Raw genomic sequence first — 22395 nt, forward strand, 5'->3', positions numbered from 1 at the left:
CGATTCTGTGTCTCCCTCTCTCTCTGCCCCTCCCCCGTTCACGCTCTGTCTCTCTCTGTCCCCCCCAAAAAAATAAATAAATAAATGAAAAACGTTGAAAAAAAAATTTAAAAAAAAAAGAATGTGGTCATTGCAGGGGACTTTAACACCCCACTTACAGAAATGGATTGATCATCTAGACACACGGTCAATAAAGAAACAAGGGCCTGAATGATCCATTGGATCAGATGGACTTGACAGATATATTTGGAACTCTGCATCCCAAAGCAACAGAATATACTTTCTTCTCGAGTGCACACGGAACATTCTCCAAGATAGATCATATACTGGGTCACAAAACAGCCCTTCATAAGTTTACAAGAATTGAAATTATACCATGCATACTTTCAGACCACAATGCTATGAAGCTTGAAATCAATCACAGGAAAAAGTCTGGAAAACCTCCAAAAGCATGGAGGTTAAAGAACACCCTACTAACGAATGAGTGGGTCAACCAGGCAATTAGAGAAGAAATTAAAAAATATATGGAAACAAACGAAAATGAAAATACAACAATCCAAACGCTTTGGGACGCAGCGAAGGCAGTCCTGAGAGGAAAATACATTGCAATCCAGGCCTATCTCAAGAAACAGGAAAAATACCAAATACAAAATCTATCAGCACACCTAAAGGAAATAGAAGCAGAACAGCAAAGGCAGCCTAAACCCAGCAGAAGAAGAGAAATCATAAAGATCAGAGCAGAAATAAACAATATAGAATCTAAAAAAACCGTAGAGCAGATCAACGAAACCAAGAGTTGGTTTTTTGAAAAAATAAACAAAATTGACAAACCTCTAGCCAGGCTTCTCAAAAAGAAAAGGGAGATGACCCAAATAGATAAAATCATGAATGAAAATGGAATGATTACAACCAATCCCTCAGAGATACAAACAATTATCAGGGAATACTATGAAAAATTATATGCCAACAAATCGGACAACCTGGAAGAAATGGACAAATTCCTAAACACCCACACTCTTCCAAAACTCAATCAGGAGGAAATAGAAAGCTTGAACAGACCCATAACCAGCGAAGAAATGGAATCGGTTATCAAAAATCTCCCAACAAATAAGAGTCCAGGACCAGATGGCTTCCCAGGGGAGTTCTACCAGACGTTTAAAGCAGAGATAATACCTATCCTTCTCAAGCTATTCCAAGAAATAGAAAGGGAAGGAAAACTTCCAGACTCATTCTATGAAGCCAGTATTACTTTGATTCCTAAACCAGACAGAGACCCAGTAAAAAAAGAGAACTACAGGCCAATATCCCTGATGAATATGGATGCAAAAATTCTCAATAAGATACTAGCAAATCAAATTCAATGGCATATAAAAAGAATTATTCACCATGATCAAGTGGGATTCATTCCTGGGATGCAGGGCTGGTTCAACATTCACAAATCGATCAACGTGATACATCACATTAACGAAAAAAGAGAAGAACCATATGATCCTGTCAATCGATGCAGAAAAGGCCTTTGACAAAATCCAGCACCCTTTCTTAATAAAAACCCTTGAGAAAGTCGGGATAGAAGGAACATACTTAAAGATCATAAAAGCCATTTATGAAAAGCCCACAGCTAACATCATCCTCAACGGGGAAAAACTGTGAGCTTTTTCCCTGAGATCAGGAACACGACAGGGATGCCCACTCTCACCGCTGTTGTTTAACTTAGTTCTGGAAGTGCTAGCATCAGCAATCAGACAACAAAAGGAAATCAAAGGCATCAAAATTGGCAAAGATGAAGTCAAGCTTTCACTTTTTGCAGATGACATGATATTATACATGGAAAATCCGATAGACTCCACCAAAAGTCTGCTAGAACTAATACATGAATTCAGCAAAGTTGCAGGATACAAAATCAATGTACAGAAATCAGTTGCATTCTTATACACTAACAATGAAGCAACAGAAGGACGAATAAAGAAACTGATCCCATTCACAATTGCACCAAGAAGCATAAAATACCTAGGAATAAATCTAACCAAAGATGTAAAAGATCTGTATGCTGAAAACTATAGAAAGCTTATGAAGGTAATTGAAGAAGATACAAAGAAATGGAAAGACATTCCCTGCTCATGGATTGGAAGAATAAATATTGTCAAAATGTCAATACTACCCAAAGCTATCTACACATTCAGTGCAATCCCAATCAAAATTGCACCAGCATTCTTCTCGAAACTAGAACAAGCAATCCTAAAATTCATATGGAACCACAAAAGGCCCCGAATAGCCAAAGTAATTTTGAAGAAGAAGACCAAAGCAGGAGGCATCACAATCCCAGACTTTAGCCTCTACTACAAAGCTGTCATCATCAAGACAGCATGGTATTGGCACAAAAACAGACACATAGACCAATGGAATAGAATAGAAACCCCAGAACTAGACCCACAAACGTATGGCCAACTCATCTTTGACAAAGCAGGAAAGAACATCCAATGGAAAAAAGACAGTCTCTTTAACAAATGGTGCTGGGAGAACTGGACAACAACATGCAGAAGGTTGAAACTAGACCACTTTCTCACACCATTCACAAAAATAAACTCAAAATGGATAAAGGACCTGAATGTGAGACAGGAAACCATCAAAACCTTAGAGGAGAAAGCAGGAAAAGACCTCTCTGACCTCAGCCGTAGCAATCTCTTACTCGACACATCCCCAAAGGCAAGGGAATTAAAAGCAAAAGTGAATTACTGGGACCTTATGAAGATAAAAAGCTTCTGCACAGCAAAGGAAACAACCAACAAAACGAAAAGGCAACCAACGGAATGGGAAAAGATATTTGCAAATGACATATCGGACAAAGGGCTAGTATCCAAAATCTATAAAGAGCTCACCAAACTCCACACCCGAAAAACAAATAACCCAGTGAAGAAATGGGCAGAAAACATGAATAGACACTTGTCTAAAGAAGACATCCAGATGGCCAACAGGCACATGAAAAGATGTTCAACGTCGCTCCTTATCAGGGAAATACAAATCAAAACCACACTCAGATATCACCTCACGCCAGTCAGAGTGGCCAAAATGAACAAATCAGGAGACTATAGATGCTGGAGAGGATGTGGAGAAACGGGAACCCTCTTGCACTGTTGGTGGGAATGCAAATTGGTGCAGCCACTCTGGAAAGCAGTGTGGAGGTTCCTCAGAAAATTAAAAATAGACCTACCCTATGACCCAGCAATAGCACTGCTAGGAATTTATCCAAGGGATACAGGAGTACTGATGCATAAGGGCACCTGTACCCCAATGTTTATAGCAGCACTCTCAACAATAGCCAAATTATGGAAAGAGCCTAAATGTCCATCAACTGATGAATGGATAAAGAAATTGTGGTTTATATACACAATGGAATACTACGTGGCAATGAGAAAGAATGAAATATGGCCTTTTGTAGCAACGTGGATGGAACTGGAGAGTGTGATGCTAAGTGAAATAAGCCATACAGAGAAAGACAGATACCATATGTTTTCACTCTTATGTGGATCCTGAGAAACTTAACAGAAACCCATGGGGAAGGGGAAGGAAAAAAAAAAAAAAAGAGGTTAGAGTGGGAGAGAGCCAAAGCATAAGAGACTGTTAAAAACTGAGAACAAACTGAGGGTTGATGGGGGGTGGGAGGGAGGGGAGGGTGGGTGATGGGTATTGAGGAGGGCACCTTTTGGGATGAGCACTGGGTGTTGTATGGAAACCAATTTGACAATAAATTTCATATATTAAAAAAAAAGATTATGTTTTTGTGTTTTAAGAGTAATAACAATATAAGATAATTTGAGAGAAGTAGAGTAAAGCTGGCACAAACATGGTCGTTGAGAGGAAAGCAAGAATATCTCCAGTTGGACAAAACGAGAAGAGTTTCACAGAAGAGTGATATCTGGGTGGTAAAAGGGAGAAGGGGTTATAAGTGCACATCTGGGCTCAGATATCACTGTCTAAATTGAGAGCCTACCATATGCCTACCATGTGAACTTGGACACATTATTTAACCTCATTAAGCATTGGTTTTTGATTGGAAATAATTATAACCACCTCAGAGTGTCATTTCTATGATTAAAATGATTTAATAAATGTAAAGCAATTAGCACCATGTTTAGCATATGGTAAGTTTTCAATAATGACCAGCTGATGTGTCAGGAAATTTTAAAAGGCAATTCAAAATAATAATTGAACTCATTTTTACACAACAGGAGAGTAGCATGTGTTATAATAGAGGAACAGGTCTTGGTTTTGGAAAATAGGGGTATGAGAACTGATGTTCCTTCTCCCTACTTCCAGAGCATGAGGGGGTGGGGAAGTAGGGGGAGGGGATGAGTGGGAGGAGAGAGAGAGAAATTTAAAGGTCTCAAATTGAGAGCTACAAAGAGAGAAGAAGAGTCTTAGGAAAAAGAAGAGTCTAGAGAGAATGGAAGGATACCAGGGCTTTAAGGTGGGAGATATCTTGCTTGGTAAGAATTAACTCTGTGCAGGAGTGGATCTGTGGGACTAGAAGCCGATATAATTTTGAGGACCCCTTCAGGCAGAAGACATTACCAAAATATATAAGTACTGTAAATTTTACAAAAAATATGACCAAGTGAGCACATTGCTACACCTCCTCCCAATGTTTTTGAGGGAAAAAGCAGGGTCAGATGAATATAGCAGAAGCTTATCTTCATTAGCTTAATGGAATATCTGCCTCTGACTCTGTGTCAAGAAATAGCCAAAGCAGTTTTTGAAAAACGGGAACTCTATTTCATTTTAACTTTTTGCCTCCGCTTTGTTCTTCTTTAGGCCCCTCCCCTCCATTATCCTCAAAACTTTGGTCAAAATTCAACTACACGCTATTTGTATTGGTGTTGCTTTGAGGGAAACGAAGGAAACGACAGGAGATGGTGGTCTGTCATGCCTAGGTGATTCCAACATGGAGAAAGGAAAGCATCCAGGATGCAGGTAATACAAGCAGGCTATAGTGCAAAATGTCCAAATGGAAGTATATAGCAGATCCTTCGGATTTGGGAATTAAGCTGTGCAGGTGTCTGGACAGGATGACTCCTTTTGAAGACTTGGGGGTGGCTGAGCTCCACTTAAGAGATAGTATTAAGAAAGAAAAGAGATAATCAAGTGGGAAATTTAATCTTCACATTCAGGAGCTAAGAAGGAAGAGAAGGAGTGGGGGGAAAAGGGGGAAAAGAAGGAGAAGGAGAGAAAGAAGAAATACAAACAAAGGCCCTCAGGCAGAAAAGTAACAGCAGTAGAAGTTCAACTATATAGGGGCTGACATGCTGGGGATATAGAGCAGTGTTTTGCACATGGACTTTGGATTTACAGAGCCCTGGGTTTAACTCTAACCTCTTCATTTGATAGCTATGCCACATGGACAATTCACTTGCTTCTCTATCTTTTCCTCCCCAAATGTGAGTCAAAACACCTACTACATGAGGTTGATACTACACTCTGGAAGAAAATGTCATGTCAAAGAAATCAAAGGAAAAGAGTGTTGCTGAAAAGAATTTGGTTAATAATATCAAATGCTGCACAAAGTTCAAGAAATCTGAATACTTTGTAAATAGTGATTAAGAAGTTACATGTGATTTGGAAGAAAGCCATTCCAGTGGAGGGTAAGGTATAAAGTGAATGAGTACACCCCAGTCCCAGGGAAGGTAGGGCCCTGCCCCTGGGATGCTGAAGCAGAGGGAAAGGGTGGGGGGCCTGTACTGACCATCAAGGATGTAGGGGCCACCTTTTCCCCCTGTTCTGCCAGGTAGGAGGTAGCCATTATTTTTCTCAGCCTCACCCCCACCCCCAAGATTGGGTTTCCTATTTGTGGTTACTTGGATTAAAAAAAAAAAAAAAAAAAAAATATATATATATATCTATATATATATATATATATATATATATATATATATCCTTTTCTGGAAAAACATATTACAGCGAATGAGTACAAGTGTAGTACAAAAATGTACAACATATGTTACATAGGCATACCTTGGACATACTGCAGACTTGGTTCCAGACTACTACAGTAAAGTGGATACCATAATAGAGTAAGTCAAGTGAACTTTTTGGTTTCCAGTGGATATAAAAGTTTGTTTACACTATACTGTGGTCTTAAGTGTGCAACAGCATGATGTCTTAAAAAACAATGTACATAACTTAAACTATTTTATTGCTCAAAAATGCTAACCATCTGAGCTTTCAGCAAGTCTCAATCTTTTTGCTGGAGAAGGGTCTTGCCTTGATGCTGATGGCTGCTGACTGATCAGTGTGTGGTGGCTAAAGGTTGGGGTGGCTGTGGCAATTTCTTAAAATAAGACAACAATCAAGTTTGCCATACCAATTGACTCTTTCATGAACGATTTCTCTTTAGCATGTGATGTGGTTTGATGGCATTTTATCCACAGTAGAAACTCTTTCAAAATTGGGAGTTGATCCTCTCAAACTCTGCTGCTACTTTGTCAACTAAGTTTAAGTAATACTCTAAATCGTTTGTTATCATTTCAACAATCTTCACAGCATCCTCACTAGGAGTAGACTCCATCTCAAGAAACCACTTCCTTTGCTCATGCATAAGAACCAACTCCTCCCCCATTCAGGTTTTATCATGAGATAGCAGCAATTCAGTCACATCTTCAGGCTTCACTTGTAATTCTAGTTCTCTTGTTATTTCCACCACATCTGCAGTGACTTTCTCCACTGAAGTCTTGAACCCCTCAAAGTCATCCTTGAGCACTGAAATCAACTTCTTCCAAAATCTTATTCATGTTGAAATTCTGACCTCTTTCCATGAATTACAAATGCTCTTAATGGCACCTAGAATGATGAATCTTTTCCATAAAGTTTTTGAGGTACTTGGTGCAGATCCATCAGAAGAATCACTATCTATGGCAGCTATAGCCTTGCAAAATGTATTTCTTAAACAAGAAGACTTGAAAGTCAGAATCACTCCTTGATCCATGGGTTGCAGAATGGGTTCTGTGTTAGCAGGGGTGAAAACCACATTAATCTCATTGTACACCTTTACTAGAGCTCTTGCATGACTAGGTGAATTGTCAATGAGAAGAAACATTTTGAGAGGATTTTTTTCCTTATTTGTATGTCTTAACAGTGGACTTAAAATATTTCATAAAGAAAACAAACAAAAATTCTATAAACTATATTGTAAACAGATGTGCTATCATCCAGGCATTGTTTCATTTACAGAGTACAGGCAGAGTAGATTTAATGTAATTCTTAAGGGCCTTGGGATTTTTGGAACGGTAAATGAGCACTGGCTTCAACTAAAAGTGACCAGCTACATTAGCTGCTAGTAAGTCAGTCTGACCTTTGAAGCCAGGCATTGACTCCTCCTCTCTAGCTATGAAAGTCTCAGATGGCATCTTCTTCCAATAAAAGGCTGCTTCCTCAATGTTACAAATCTGTACAGTGTGGGCATCTTCATTAATTATCTTAACCAGATCTTCTGGATAACTTGTTGCAGCTTATACATCAGCACATGCTGCTTTATTTTGCACTTTTACATTTATGTTATGATCTATCCAGACCACTAAAACTTTCTCCATATCAGCAGAAAGGCTGTTCTGCTTTTTTTTTTTTTAACATTTATTTATTTTTGAGACAGAGAGAGACACAGCATGAACGGGGGAGGGGCAGAGAGAGAGGGAGACACAGAATCGGAAGCAGGCTCCAGGCTCTGAGCCATCAGCCCAGAGCCTGACGCGGGGCTCGAACTCACGGACCGCGAGATCGTGACCTGAGCTGAAGTCGGACGCTTAACCGACTGAGCCACCCAGGCGCCCCCCTGTTCTGCTTTTTTATCAATCATGTGTTCACTAGAGTAGTACTTCTAATTTCCTTCAAGAACTTTTCCTTTGCTTTCACAACTTGACTATTTGGCACAAGGGGCTTAACTTTCAGTCTATCTTGGTTTTTGATATGACTTCCTCACTTCTATAATCATTTCTAGCATTTGATTTAAAGTGAGAGAGATGTGACTCTTTCACTTGAACACCTAAGACGCCATTGTAGGATTATTAATTAGCCTAGCTGCAATATGGTCGCGTCTCAGGGAATGGGGAGGCCAAAGGAGAGGGAGAGAGATTGGGGAATAGTAGGTCAGTGAAGCATTCAGAACACACACATTTATCAGCTAATTTCGCTGTTTTGTATGGGGGAGGTTCATGGTGGCCCAAAACAATTAAAATAGTAGCATCAAACATCATTAATCACAGATCACCCTAACAAACATAATAATTGTGATAAAGCTTGGAATAGCATGAGAATTACCAAAATATGATACAATTTACCACAAAGTGATGAAATGCTGTTGGAACAATGGTGCCGATACACTTGCTTGACACAGGGTAGCTGCAAACCTTCAATTTGTAAAAACAAAACAAAACAAAACAAAACACCCTATCTGTGAAGTGCAATAAGGCAAAGCACAATAAAATGGGGTATGCCAGTATTTACCTTTCAAGAATGTAAACTTGAAGATCCATATCTCAAATAATATATTACAAATTTACTAATAATTCTAACAAAATCTTATAACCCCCCCATTTTGCTCCTACTAAAATTAGCTGATTGATTTCTAATCTAATTGATTTTAGACACTTACTAAATCTTGCCTCTCATGCCATGTAGGGTACAAAATTATCTGTGTAACTGATTCAGTGCTCTTTGGTTTTTAATTAAGTTTTATGATTTATGGAAAGCATCCCCTTCCCGTCGTTCTTTGAATAAAAGCTTTGCCTCCTGCACTATGAAATTTACTCTTGATTCTTGCTTCTTCAGTACTGTTTATAGGCATCTATGTTTTAATTAATTTCTTTTGGTTATAAATGGTCAAAACTAACAAGATCATAACGAATAATAAGTTGTCATGTTTACAGAGTCCATTGTACTGATTGATTTTCAAGTAAAAAAAAATTGCAGTCAGCTGCTTTTTTTTTCCTTGAATGAAACATCGGTAAAAAGAATGATAAGTAGTAAAAATATACTCAGCTCTATGTAAAAAGGACAAAGGTAAGGTTAATTTTAAGACTAGAGTTGGGCCTTCTAAAATCTGAAGGAAAAAAACATGCTGGAGTGAGTGATTTATATTTTAAAAGTTGCTCAAAGCAAATGAAAACACACCTCATCTAAGAAGGACGAGAAAGAGTTACACATCTTAAAAGACTAAGAATATCAGAGAATTCCTTTAACTTGTTTTGTTCAGGCTTTCTATTAAACTAGAGGTCCAAGTTCATTCTTACTCAGCCTTATAATCATCTTCAGACATGAATATTGAGAAAATCAGCAACGAAAACCCTGTCTAACACTTGAGAGTATACTTTTCACACGTTTAATCAGCTGTTTGCTTGCCTCCCAGGTTCCACCAGTAAGAGTTTATTGGGCAGCCTTTCCCCTGTAAATTACAGCTGCTGGTATTTACAGCTCCAGAATTCATTCTTCTGAAGAGCAATTTCATCTAGGGTTGCCATACCAGACAAGATTAGTAGTTAGCAATCACTTAAAAGGTATTACTATTATTTTTGAACCCACCTGTTCTTTCCTTGTTATTTAGATAAGATGCTCCCCTGTGCATTAGACAGAGATATAAACTCCCAAGAGAAAAGAACCTCATTTTACTTTCTGCATCTCCATACACGTCACGTTGTGTTGTGCGTGCACAGGAGCTTAATAAATGTTTAATTTGGATAATTTGGCACTTTTATTCCATAAAGTTTGCTGCCATTTCAGAGGCATTCAATCATCTGTATGGTGTGGTGAAGGCCAAATATCAGAACAGAAAGAGCACAGATTAATTCATCAGCCCTGGGCACGATTCCTTTTCTCCCACATCACTGGCTATGTGGCCCAGGGCCAATTATTTAATCTTTTTGAACCTCAGTTTCCTCATCAGGTAATAATGACTACTTTGGAGGGTTATTGTAGGGATTAGGAGGAAGGTCATAATGATAGCTATCATTTACTGAACCACTGCTGTAACTGTATATATTAACTCATGTAATCTCCTCAATAATGCAATAAAACAGGTATTATTATTCCATTTTAAAACAAAGAAACTGACACACATAAAAATTAAGTAACTTGCCCTAGTCCACACAGGTAGTCAGTGGCAGAGCCTGGAATTATACACAGACAGTCATTTTCTAAGCTCACTCTCAAACTCTTAACCATTAAGCTACACTGCCTCCTTATGATTACAAGAAGTGCCTTTAGACATGCAGTTAAAGTAGCTACTATTATGAAAAATTGAAATAGGAGTCCTAGGTTACCCCCATAAACAAGGCCATCAAGATTCGGTGGGGAAGCCCTTTGGGACATTCGTGCTTCTAACACTGGGTCCTCTAGACTCTATTTGAACATGCAGGCTGGTCCATCCCATTTTCACACAGTTCTTGTGATCAGCTTATTTCTTATTTGAAGCTCAAACTCACCTCCTGGCAAATTTACTAGTTTTGTACACCAGAGCTACGCATAATAATCTAATCCAAAATCCACATATTAGTTTATCCCTTCATGCTGCCTTTTAGTTTTCTTATTTGTTTCATTTCTTTGTCAAACACCTCAGGTTTATTCAGCTATCCTCTTATATCCACTACAGCTTTCATCTCCCAGCTAATTTTTTCCTGATCACACTCTCATTTGCCAATAACTTCTAAAAATCTTCCGGCCAAAGTGGATACAACATTCCATTGTGGAATAAGTATACAGAATTCAGGGAGACTATTACTTATATTGTTTTGTACACTCTGTACTAACACAGGCTAAATATGCATTTTCTTTTACAGCTAGCACCTTATACTTTGGGTTCATACTTGGAATCAGCAGTCAAAGAAATCATGAAACTATTAAAGTTCTCTATTGTGTGCAATTGTTTTTTTAACCCAAAGGCAAGAGTGTACTTACATTTTATTAATATTTATTGCCTGCCTACTCAATGAAAAACGTGATGCTAAGCCCTATGAAAAATGAGAAATTGTAGGTTTCACCTCTACTTTCAAGGAACACATCCTCCAGTGGAAGGGAATGGAGGAAAAAGGAAGTGGAGTGGGGGAGGCCAACTAAAGAAGAAAAACAAGGGTATGGCAAAGGACACAATGAACGTAGGCCCAAGATGTAAGAGATCAGAATTAAGAACCTCAAAATAAAACTGGTAGAAGCAGTGTGGCTTGATTTGAGCTGCAAGAGGGACAACTAAAAGAGATACTTTTACCTGTGTGTTATATGGCATAGTGCTCATTCATTCCCATTGTTCCTGAAATCTGAATAACTTTGAATCTTTGTTGTCTTTTGTCCTATTAACTACCCTTCCCAATTCATGTTATTTGCAAATTTGATTCATCTTCTTTGACTTGACTCTAAACCTATATTTGATTAACTCCATCCCTGTGCACCACATTTTCATTTAAACCAAAAAAAAAAAATTACCTAGAATATATTTTATTCTCTCAAAAAACAGCGAGTTCTTAAGGAAGAGTCACCTATCAGTGGATAAAGCTGATTGTTATGGAAAAAAAAAAAAAGCTGACTGTTATGGGTTTATTGTACCTGTATCTCCATGGTTTCTTCTGGAAAGCTTATATGAAGAAAGAAATGGAAACTGACCATTGATAAGAGCCCTTTAGGAAGAAGTACAGACTCTTCTCAGAAACATCAGCAATTTAGTGAAGAGAAAGAAGTAGCCACGGGGCACCTGGGTGGCTCAGTCGGTTAAGTGTCTGACTTCAGCTCAGGTCATGATCTCCTGGTTCATGAGTTTGAGCCCCATGTCAGGCTCTGGGCTGACAGCTCAGAGCCTAGAGCCTGCTTCAAATTCTGTGTCTCCCTCTCTCTCTGTCCCTCCCCCACCTCTAAAAAATCTCTAAAAAATAAATAAAGATATTAAAAAAAAGTAGCCACATCCCCAGCTCCATTCCTAGTAAATTCCATAAAGTTGGTCCTCTTCCTATTGTTTCTTCCCATGTTCCACCCATTTTCACTGTGCCACCATGAATTTCCCCTCAATGTCTGCAGATTTATAAGTGACCAGAATTTTTTGCTCCAAAGAGCATCAACAAAATCATACTTATGTAACTTTCTTTCCAATTCCAGCAATACTGAGAACTGCATAACCTAAAAATCTTTCTACAAGCACATGGCTTAAAAATGTATCATATTAAATTCATAACTTACCTCATTTAAAAAAATGGAAATTCCTATATAGCCCATGAGGAAGCTGAATACCAGATTTGGATTTTATGACTCACACAGTGACAGCAGAGAGGACTTGGTCCTATATAAGGTCCAAGACTTCAGCACAAAGCAGGATCCTTAAAGGGCTCCTCTTCAGTTTGAGTGTAGGACACAAACACACACACAAATAAAACACCCTCTAGCACAAGAGACTATGGGGAGACACTCTATTTTTGCCTATACTTGGCTGGGGAGAAAAAAATGTTTCTCTTACAGAGTTTTAAAATTCAAATTTACGTCACTAGTGTGGTATACCACTTGGCAAAGAAATCAATACAAATATCAGTTGTAATATTCCTGGCATACCTGCAAAATTTCTCTGGAGAGAAAAGACCTCAGGTTTCACAGGTAAATCTTCAATGAAGATAAGGTCAGACATCAAAAGTATAAAACACACTAGGAAATACTACATCATGGGCAAGAGTCAGCAAGCATAAGAATAGGCAGATTTAGAGCCCCTTCAACTGCAGATGGATAAAGATTACAATGTAATGTAAGCATGTTTAAAATGATTAAAGACTTAAAAGAAGGAATCAAAATCACAAGAAAAGAATAAGAACAAAGGGGAGAAGTACTAAAAATCTGAAAAAGAGAACTCTTAGAAATGAAAAGGGCAGGTATTGAACTAAAAAAAAACTCAATGGGTCAGCTAAACAAAGGATTAGACAAAGCTGAAGAGATAACTGATAGACTGGGGAATAGATATGAAGAAATCGCAAAGGGCACAGCACTGAGGGATAAAGAGATGGAAAATACCAAAGGAAGTAGAAGAAACTTACAAAGAAAAGCGCCGACATCTATCCAATAGGAAAACCAGGAGGAAAGAATAAAAAGAATGAGAGAGACACAATATTTGAGGAGATAAAGACTATATGTTTTCCAAAATGGATGAAAAAGATGACTCTTCCAATTCAATAATCTGAAGAATCCTTGAGCAAGATAAGTAAAAATAAATTCATCCCTAGGCTCAAAGCATTTAAACTACAAACCCCAAGGAAAAGGGGATCTTAAAAGCAAATAGAGCAAAAATTTTTTTCCAAATGAATTACAATCGAACTGACAGTAGACTTCTCAACAGAAACCTGAGGCTGGAAAAGCAATGGAATACTTCCTTCACAGTTCTTCTAGAGAGAACAATCTAGAAATCAACACCTAACTAACCTAAGAGTAAAAATGGCATAAAGCACATTTCAGACCAATACTGAGAGTTTGCCACTAACAGATCTACCACAAGAGAATACTAACATAGGTCCTTCAGGAAGGAAGAAATAACATACAGAAGAAAGAAATAGAATGCAAGAAACAAAAATAATTTGAGTATCATTAAACGTTGCCTGCTTGATATATTCTGAATGAAAGAAGACTAAGACCCAAATATCATGTCTTTATCACATTGTAATGTTTCTTCAGGATATCAAGTCTGTTCTCCTTATACCTGTAATCAATAAAAGTTCGTCAGCTTATCTAGGTAAAAAAATTAGAATTTTTAAATTTAGTTTACAGAACATTTCCACCATAGGGATGCCCAAAGGAAGAGAAAGATCTGGTCCTCAAGATATGCGTTCTTATTAGTAACCATAGAGTTACAAGTTAAAAGTCTGCTATTTGAATGACAGCAGGCTCCTCTAAGATGTTTTCTTATTTGAATCATTCTGTCTAGTGAGGATGTAACGATAATATGAATCCCAAGATATATTGTTAAAGTGGGGGGGGGAAGCAATGATTGGTAAAAGGGTACAAAGAAAATTTACTTTTCATTGTATGATTTTTGTCTTTTTAAATTTTATACCATATACATATGCTACTTGTTGAAAATATTAATGAAGTATGCAGTTATTTTTAGAATTATATCAAATAAAAATATAAAAATGATTTTGTCTCAAGTAAGAAAACATAAGGGGGGGAATGGCTTTTAGGAATTCAAGGACATAATATAACATAATAAATATATTCATAAGACACCATTGAAAAAATCATTAATATTTTTAAAGCGAAAGTGAAGATCTTTTCCAAATTCCGAAATAATTCCACTAGTCTTTTTTCTTGGAGACCTGCCCTCTAACAGCTTGAAAGCTATTTTTTCCCCTTACATAAACTCCATGATGTGTCCTCATTTCCAATGTTAATTAAGTAGGCCTTACAATAAAAGAGTCTGAACTATTTCCCCATCAGAATTGTTATCTATTATATATGACTGATACATGGAAAGAGTAAGATTTTTTCCAATTAACCTGAAGGACTTGGAAAAATGACTTTGAGATTTAACACTGAGAACTTTTAACTACTTTTTGAATAGTACAAAGACTTATATTTCCATAAAACATGAATTTTTAAGATTTGCATTAGAACTAAAAGCAATTTTAAGTAAAAGTAAAGAATGCAAATTGCTACATTAAAGATTTTACAGCATTAAAATGTAGTAAAACTATACTTAAAATTGGTTTATAAGTGAATCAGGAAAACTAGAATCATTTTTTTCTTAACCCTTACTTTATATATCTCAGGGTATCTCCAGCTAACTCAAAGGAGTACAAAAGCTTCAAATATTTCTGTACATAAAATTTTACTCACAATGTACAATACAATCACATCAGGTATCATTCATTACTTATCACATTCCAGAATGATGCGGTATGCCTTACTTGCATTATTCAACTTAATTTCCAGAACAAACCCACAAGGCAGATATTATTATCATCCTTCATTTCATACATATGACAATAAAGGCATAGAAAAATGAAGTAACATAGAAAAGGTCACACAGCTAGTCAACAGTAGAGCTAGGACTCATGCCGGTTGATGTCTCTCTAACTTCAATTTTTATATTCTTGACAACTATGTTAAATGTTTCCAAGAAGACAAGGGCTTGGGATAATATTAATCAACTAAAGAGTTATTTAAAAAAAATTAAGGATCACCTACATAAAAAGAAGGTATACCTTAAGTACTCAAGTTAAGTCATAAGCAGTGCATGGTCAAAAAGCCTACAGTGAGAGTTCTTTGGTTTCTTCTTCTTTTTCCTTTTTAAAATTTATGATAAGAAAAAGTCACATTGAGACCTAAATCCCTAATTTATCCAAAGTCCATGAAAACACATTCATCCATCAAATGCAATACAATCACTTTGTCATTAGATACCGAGTTTAAAGACCAGAAGCATCTTAGCAAGTATGACTGGAGATTCTATCTTAGGGAAATTAACAGATCCCTCCATGGGTATGGATCCCACATTAGGCAAGACACCAAATGATTGGTTCTGTGTCTTGTCTCTTCCCTTGAGCAATTCAAACCTGAAAAAGTGATTTTTTTTTAACGTTTATTTATTTTTGAGACAGAGAGACAGCGTGAACGGGGCAGGGGCAGAGAGAGAGGGAAACACAGAATCGGAAGCAGGCTCCAGGCTCTGAGCCATCAGCCCAGAGCCCGACCGGGGCTCGAACTCGCGGACCGCGAGATCGTGACCTGAGCCGAAGTCGGACGCTTAACCGACTGAGCCACCCAGGCGCCCCTGAAAAAGTGATTTTAACAGACACTGTGAAGGATCAGAAGGTGAACTTCCTTCATCCCAGGTTTTCTTTATTACAATAAAGTTTATTTAATGATTTATATATGTAAAATTTGTATTTAGTTAGAGTGAAATAAATTCAAAAGAATACTAAAAAAGATCATCCTTACTAGTAAAGCAAAGGTAGCTAAAGTTTTTCTTTCCTTATTAACTGTATTATCTCCAAATTTTTACTAAAATTCTCCTCTTCTCCCACAAAAAAGATATACGTTTTGGTACTAGAATTTCACTCTGAGTCATTCTGGGGAAAAAAAGGTATGCTATATCAGAAATGTTTTGAATTTTCCCTTGTTTCTGAATTTTTTGTCTTTGCACGTAAAATGATATAAAATAATGTAAGCTTCTGAAAAATATGCCTTTAAAAGAAAGCTACATGATCATGAAACTAAATCAATATGTTCTGTTAATGGTGAAAAATGTGCTAATTTAACCATATCAGGAAATATAATACAATTTGACATTAATAATAAATGCTAACTGTACCTACTACTAGCAAAATAACTTTGTTAGTATAAATGAATTAAAGGATTTTTACTACCTACACTATAACAGTAATAATGTAGACTTTTAAAAATCAATCAGCCTCAATCAATATATAGTTACCTTTGAAGTAAAGCAACATTCATATAAGCCCCACGCTTAATTTTTATCATTTTGAAACTACAGATATTAAAAAGCTACACAAACAGGAATGCAACTTGAGTTTATATTCATTTAAATACTCACTAAAAATAATTAAAATCTCATCTCATGTTTTGATCTGTGGCTAAGAAACCCATTATTTTACACACCGAAAAAAAAAAGCCATTTATCACCAAACTGTCTGATCTCCTTTTCTTTGATATCACAGCATATCTTTTTTTAGCGTTGCCATTTGATACCAACTTTTTCCCAGTTATAAACGTTTTAATTTGATTTAAGTTGGCAGTTACTTATAGGAGACCTCACATCTTTTAGAGTTATGCTTTAAATCATGACTGAAAGATTTATTTTCAGTACACTAAGACAGCTTTGCATATTAATCAGATCATCAGACACATGTTTGCTGAGGTTTAGTGATTGTGCAATAAATACAGTATGGCAATGAGAGAGCTGTTAAACCTCAGCACATAGGTTTCTAATACATTTTATTGAGTTATCCAAGAAATAATCACCCAGCTAAATCCAAGTTAAACACCTGATGGAATATTAGGATGTTTAATTAAAAATGAAGTTATGCTGTATATGTGGGTGATTTTACACAGTGGCTAAAAAAGAAGGCCATGAAAAATTAATTTTACTCAGAAGATATACATAACAGCCTCTTTGTGAAGTTGGTAAGTAGATTCAACCATTCCACTAAGATACACTGATGCAGAAATAGATAAATAAATTAAGGGGAGGGGGTACAGGGGAGACCTCAATATAGTAACAAGGGTTGGTAAATGTCATGCATATTTAGACTGTCTTTCAAGAAACTAGTAAATCCTATTACTTCATGCTCAGCAATTCCATTGTGAGGGCTCAACAGAGGGCCACTGGGGCCAGGAAATCAGTCCCCTTTCTAAGCTATCAGGCAGTATCCAGCTCCAGCAGGCCAAAATTTAGGCCATTCCTACACTTACAAATCTTGACAGTCCTGATGCTTTCTCTACCTTGGGAGAGAAAAACTGCCACAGTCTTCACCGATAACAACAACAGGAATATTTGGCAGTTGAAGGGGTGGGCATAACAAAAAGCCCAGACCTCGTGAGAGATGATAGTAGGATAAATTCCTGGACATAGAGCATGGCATAAGAAGGATGGAAAGAAGAAGGAAGGAAGGAAGGAAGGAAGGAAGGAAGGAAGGAAGGAAGGAAGGAAGGAAGGGGAGAGGGAGGGAAGGAAGGAAGGAGCAGAGAAACACTGGACTAGGAGTCAGAAGACCTGAGTTCTAAATTGCAGATCAGTATCTATAATGAAACAACTTATATAAGTTCCTTCACCCTTCTGTGCCTTAGTGACCTCATCTGCCATCTCAGACTTTAGGACCAGATGACCCTGAAGACCTCTTTAAACCAATGTTCAATAAAGTCCAGCTAATATGGATGCAAGCACATCTTTTACCTCCTCATTTAATTGACGACTCATTTATGTCTTTATTTATTCACCAATATTCATGGAGCACCTTGAATAATAAAGTGCAGGCCTTATACTATGTTTTGAAGATTCAAAAGTGAACAAGATACATGCTTTACATCCACGAAAGTCAATGCTTGGGGCTGTAAATGAGGTGAGGAAACAGAGGGACAAGAGGGTGAAAGCTGGGTAGAAAAGCAGGAGACAAATCTTGAAGGGCCATATAGGTCATGTTAAGAAATGTGAGGTCAACGGAGGATGCTAATGTGTTTTGTTTTGTTTTGTTTTGTTTCCACTATGGAGTGATACGATCAGATGTGTGCTCAGATATTCTGTGAAGAATGGACTGGAGAGAGATAAACCTCAGAGCCCTAAACTACTGTACTACCAGAGAGAATGGAAAAAAAAAAAAAAAAGGATCCTAGTAAAGAGAATCAAAAGGACTTGATTAGATGTGAAAGTGAAAAGGGATGGGGGGAGGAGGTGATTCTTGGTTTGTTGGCCAACAAAACTTGGTGGGTAAGGCCACTCACTGAAATAAAGACTAGAAGTGAAGAACCAGGTTTCGGGAATAGAAGAGATAAGGCAAGAGTCATGGAGATGATGGATTCAGTGTGGGGTCTCGAGATTAAAGGTCCCCAAAGAAACTCTGGAAGGTATTGGATATCTACATTTGTATCACCTTCTATAGAATCAAGTAGCAGTTAGTTCTCTTTATGAATCATGGAAGATTCTCTCCCTAGTGGTTCATAACTATTTAGAAATTATAGAACCCATTTGCAATCTTTAAAAGTTCTGAATTCTTTCTGTAGAAAAATGTACACATGCACATATATTCAGGGAATTCATGGACCCCCAAAGTCCATCCATAGACTTGCAGGTGTCCGGGAATTCCAAGTTAAGGATCCCTACCAGAGGTGGAAAGAAGGCAGTGATTAAAGAAGGAAGTCACTCAGAGTTCTTCCAGCTGAGTAGATGAGACAATGTCAAAAATGGTTTGATTGTTCAGAGTAAATAGTATAGCAATGCCAGACAGCACCTAAGACAAAAGATTGGCCTAATGGTCACAGACCATTTCATCTTCCTGGACATTCAGCTGAACTACATTTTCTCAACTCCTCAAGTCCATGTGATGAGTTCTTACCAATGGTATGTGAGAGGAACAGACATGTATGTTACTTCTGGTCTGAGGTTACAGTGGGTATGTATTCTCCATGCTTTCACATCTATGGTCCCTCTTTGGTGTTAGAGGCAGTGTGTTGGGCATAACTTCATCAAATGGCAACAACCAGGGCCCCTGGCTTAAGCAGGCTCAATCCCAATGCTCCTCAGCTCTCCCCAACACCACATTTGACATATCAAACTGAGATGTGAGTGAGCAAACACTTTTTGTATTAATCACTGAAATTTTGGGAAGTGTACAGAAGCTGATGTTAGCAACCTTTATTAATGAAGTAAATACCAATAATAACAATACTCATCATATGTAAAGTCTATAGGTAATAAAAATAATTTTACACTATCTGCCTTAGTTTTCTTTATTTTTTAAAAATTTTTTTAATGTTTATTTATTTTTGAGACAGAGAGAGACAGAGCATGAACAGGGGAGGGGCAGAGAGAGAGGGAGACACAGAATCTGAAACGGGCTCCAGGTTCTGAGCTGTCAGCACAGAGCCCCACACGGGGCTCGAACTCACGGACCGTGAGATCATGACCTGAGCCGAAGTTGGTCGCTTAACCGATTGAGCCACCCAGGTGCCCCTGCTTTAGTTTTCTTTATAGCAACTACTACCTGACAATATTTTACATATATATTTATTTTCCTGTTTATAGTCCCTCTAACTCAACTAGATCATAATCTCCATGCAGATAGGACCTGTGTTCAGTGCTATATCCTGTTTCTAGATTCAGTGCTCAGCATATAAAAGATCCTAAATAAATGTTGAATAAATGGGTGAAAAGATTATTTCATGTGGTTCTCCTCCAAAGTTATTTTTTAAATGGCACAACTTCTATTTATAACTACATCAACAAAAATGGTGTAAGGTGTAAGGTGAGGGGTTAGGATATAACCTGGAGCAATAACTGGGACAGATGCTTTGAAACAAGTGTTATCCTGACAATTTCTCAGATAGGAGGCAGGAACGTCTTGCTTCTCAAATAGTGAAATATGGTCTTGGGCCAAGAGGTGCTAGAAGGCAGAGATAAACCATGACCCATTGTCTTAGAGCACCAACTTAACTCAAGGGTAGTAGGTAAGTTAAATGTTTTCACGTGTTATGGAATAGAAATGAATGGATTTTTACGAAAAAAACATAAGTTTTTGATGAAATTTTATTTACCCTTTTGGTGGGCCTTTTCAGGATGGCTCTGGATGAAGACATTCTCTCTCTTCTGTCATTAGAATTAATTCAGAAGAAATTTAAAAACCACATTGATATAGATAAAAAGCTTGGGTTTGCCAGTTAGAAAGACCTTTGTATTTTGTATTCAGCTGTTAACTCTATGGCCTTAGGAAAAAAGTTAATCACTCTGAACCCAATATATTTTTTTAAATGGGTGTAATACTTATCTTGTAAGAGACTTGTGAAGAGTAAGGTGATGTATAGATAGTATAAGACACTGAGAAGTAATGTAACTTGCCCAAGGTCACATAACAAGTAAATGGTAGGACTAGATTTTGAACCCATATCTGTTTTGTCCTTCTCAAAGCCCTTGGCTGTTATAGACAGCTACTTAGAGTAAGTCTGGGATTGTCTTCTTATAGACTGAAAGTTCAAAGATAATTAGAGAAAGCTAAATATTCTGTTGGGTTATATTTAACTCCCTAGTTTTAAATTTTACATTGCTCAGATCAATCTTATACCATTCCAGACTTTCACAATCTCACACGTAACCCTTTTTTTTTTTTTCCTAGTGGAAGAATGATACGCAGAATTGGCATGGCCATTATTCATCTCAGATTTTCTGGGACAGCCTTTATTTCAAAATCATACACCATTTCAATGCCATGAAAAAGCCAGTATTTCTGATCACAACTGCACCAGAAGCAGTACCAAATACTGTATTCAGGAAATATGGTCACCGCAGGTGTTGATATACAGGAGGACCACAGTACCTGATGTGTTTGGGTGTACTGGTGGAGACTATGGGATAGAAACATTGTAGAATGACTACACTAGAAGTGCCTGATTTTGATCTAGTAAATCCTATGATAGTTAATTACCAGAAATCTGCATATTTAACAAGTTAATAAGACTTATGGGTAAGTCACATGCTCACTAAGTTTGGGAACTTCTAATTTAGGAAATAATCCCCTTATGAAAGAGTCCTACATAACAAAGATGGACACTATCCATTTTCTATTAGAGACCTTTGTAACCAAATAGTCAGTCATTGAAGTTTGAAGAACATCACTGAGAGGTACTTATAGAAAGAAACAATCTAGTGACACAAGCCCTTCTGTGGGCATCCTTCTATGCACAGTGGTAGGACCTATTCAGGAAACTTTTCACTTCCCAAATGGTCCAGAACATTTTCTGTCTCACATTCTTATCTGTCAGTGTCTTTATTAAAACAGACTCTGCAGGTCGAATGGAAGCAGGAGTTGCACCATATCTATTGTAATGAGATTTATGGTAAGTAATGTAAGATGGTAACCACCAGTCACCAGAGGTAGCAGCTTTCTCTTAGGGAGAATAATGGACATTCTGGGGTCATCTACTATTAGAACCCACTTACCCAAAGCAACAAAACTACTATTGATATGATTTTAGTTAAGAGCTAGTATTTTCACGGCATATTTTAATATACATATTAAATAATGTTTAATATATATATTAGTTTCTAGTATTAGTATCCAGCAGACTGAGTTCAAAATGAACTTGGATTAGGAATAATTAAAAAGTAGGAAACTTTAAGTACTTTTTAAATAAACAACAATGAATGAATATTGAATGATTCAGGTAAAAACTTTTTTTAAAAAATTCTCAAACGTGCATGGAGGAGGTAGCATGTCCTAGGAAGTGTGTTGGCCTTGAACAATGTCCTTTAATATAGTCATACAGATCCCAGAAAAAATGGGCTCCAAATGAGTAAAATGAATTATGAAGTCATAAAATCCACACACCTTTCTATAAATGTTCAATATTCTTCTAGTTATAATAGCTGCAAAACCTCTATAGAACGACTCTGGGGAAACGCCCAGTGAATATGCAGCACTGAAACTTCCCATGTCCTACCTCCTAGGACTTCCTTATTAATAGTTCCAAGCTTTGAGAGACACTTGAAACTTGAAACATTATTTTCCTCATGGATTACTTTGTACATTGGCATAAAAACTCATTTTCTAGAAGATGGAATGATAGTCTTACCCGTTTCACAGCTGGGCCCGGTGAAGCCTTGCGGGCAGGCACACACATTAGCGGCGATACAAGCTCCTCCGTTCCTACAGCCGTCTTTGCAAAATGCTA

General features: G+C 37.3%; 1 protein-coding gene across 2 annotated transcripts in view; it reads right to left on the reverse strand.

The window, feature by feature from the left end:
• NELL2 (neural EGFL like 2) overlaps positions 1-22395 on the reverse strand; it is a 393863-nt gene that overhangs the window by 76362 nt on the left and 295106 nt on the right. For both annotated transcript variants that reach the window (XM_042992139.1, XM_042992138.1), the window contains exon 16: positions 22297-22392. In XM_042992139.1, the coding sequence (XP_042848073.1) occupies positions 22297-22392 (96 nt within the window). The remainder of the gene's footprint in view (positions 1-22296; positions 22393-22395) is intronic.

The sequence above is a fragment of the Panthera tigris genome, chromosome B4 (assembly GCF_018350195.1).
Source record: "Panthera tigris isolate Pti1 chromosome B4, P.tigris_Pti1_mat1.1, whole genome shotgun sequence".
NCBI lineage: Eukaryota > Metazoa > Chordata > Mammalia > Carnivora > Felidae > Panthera > Panthera tigris.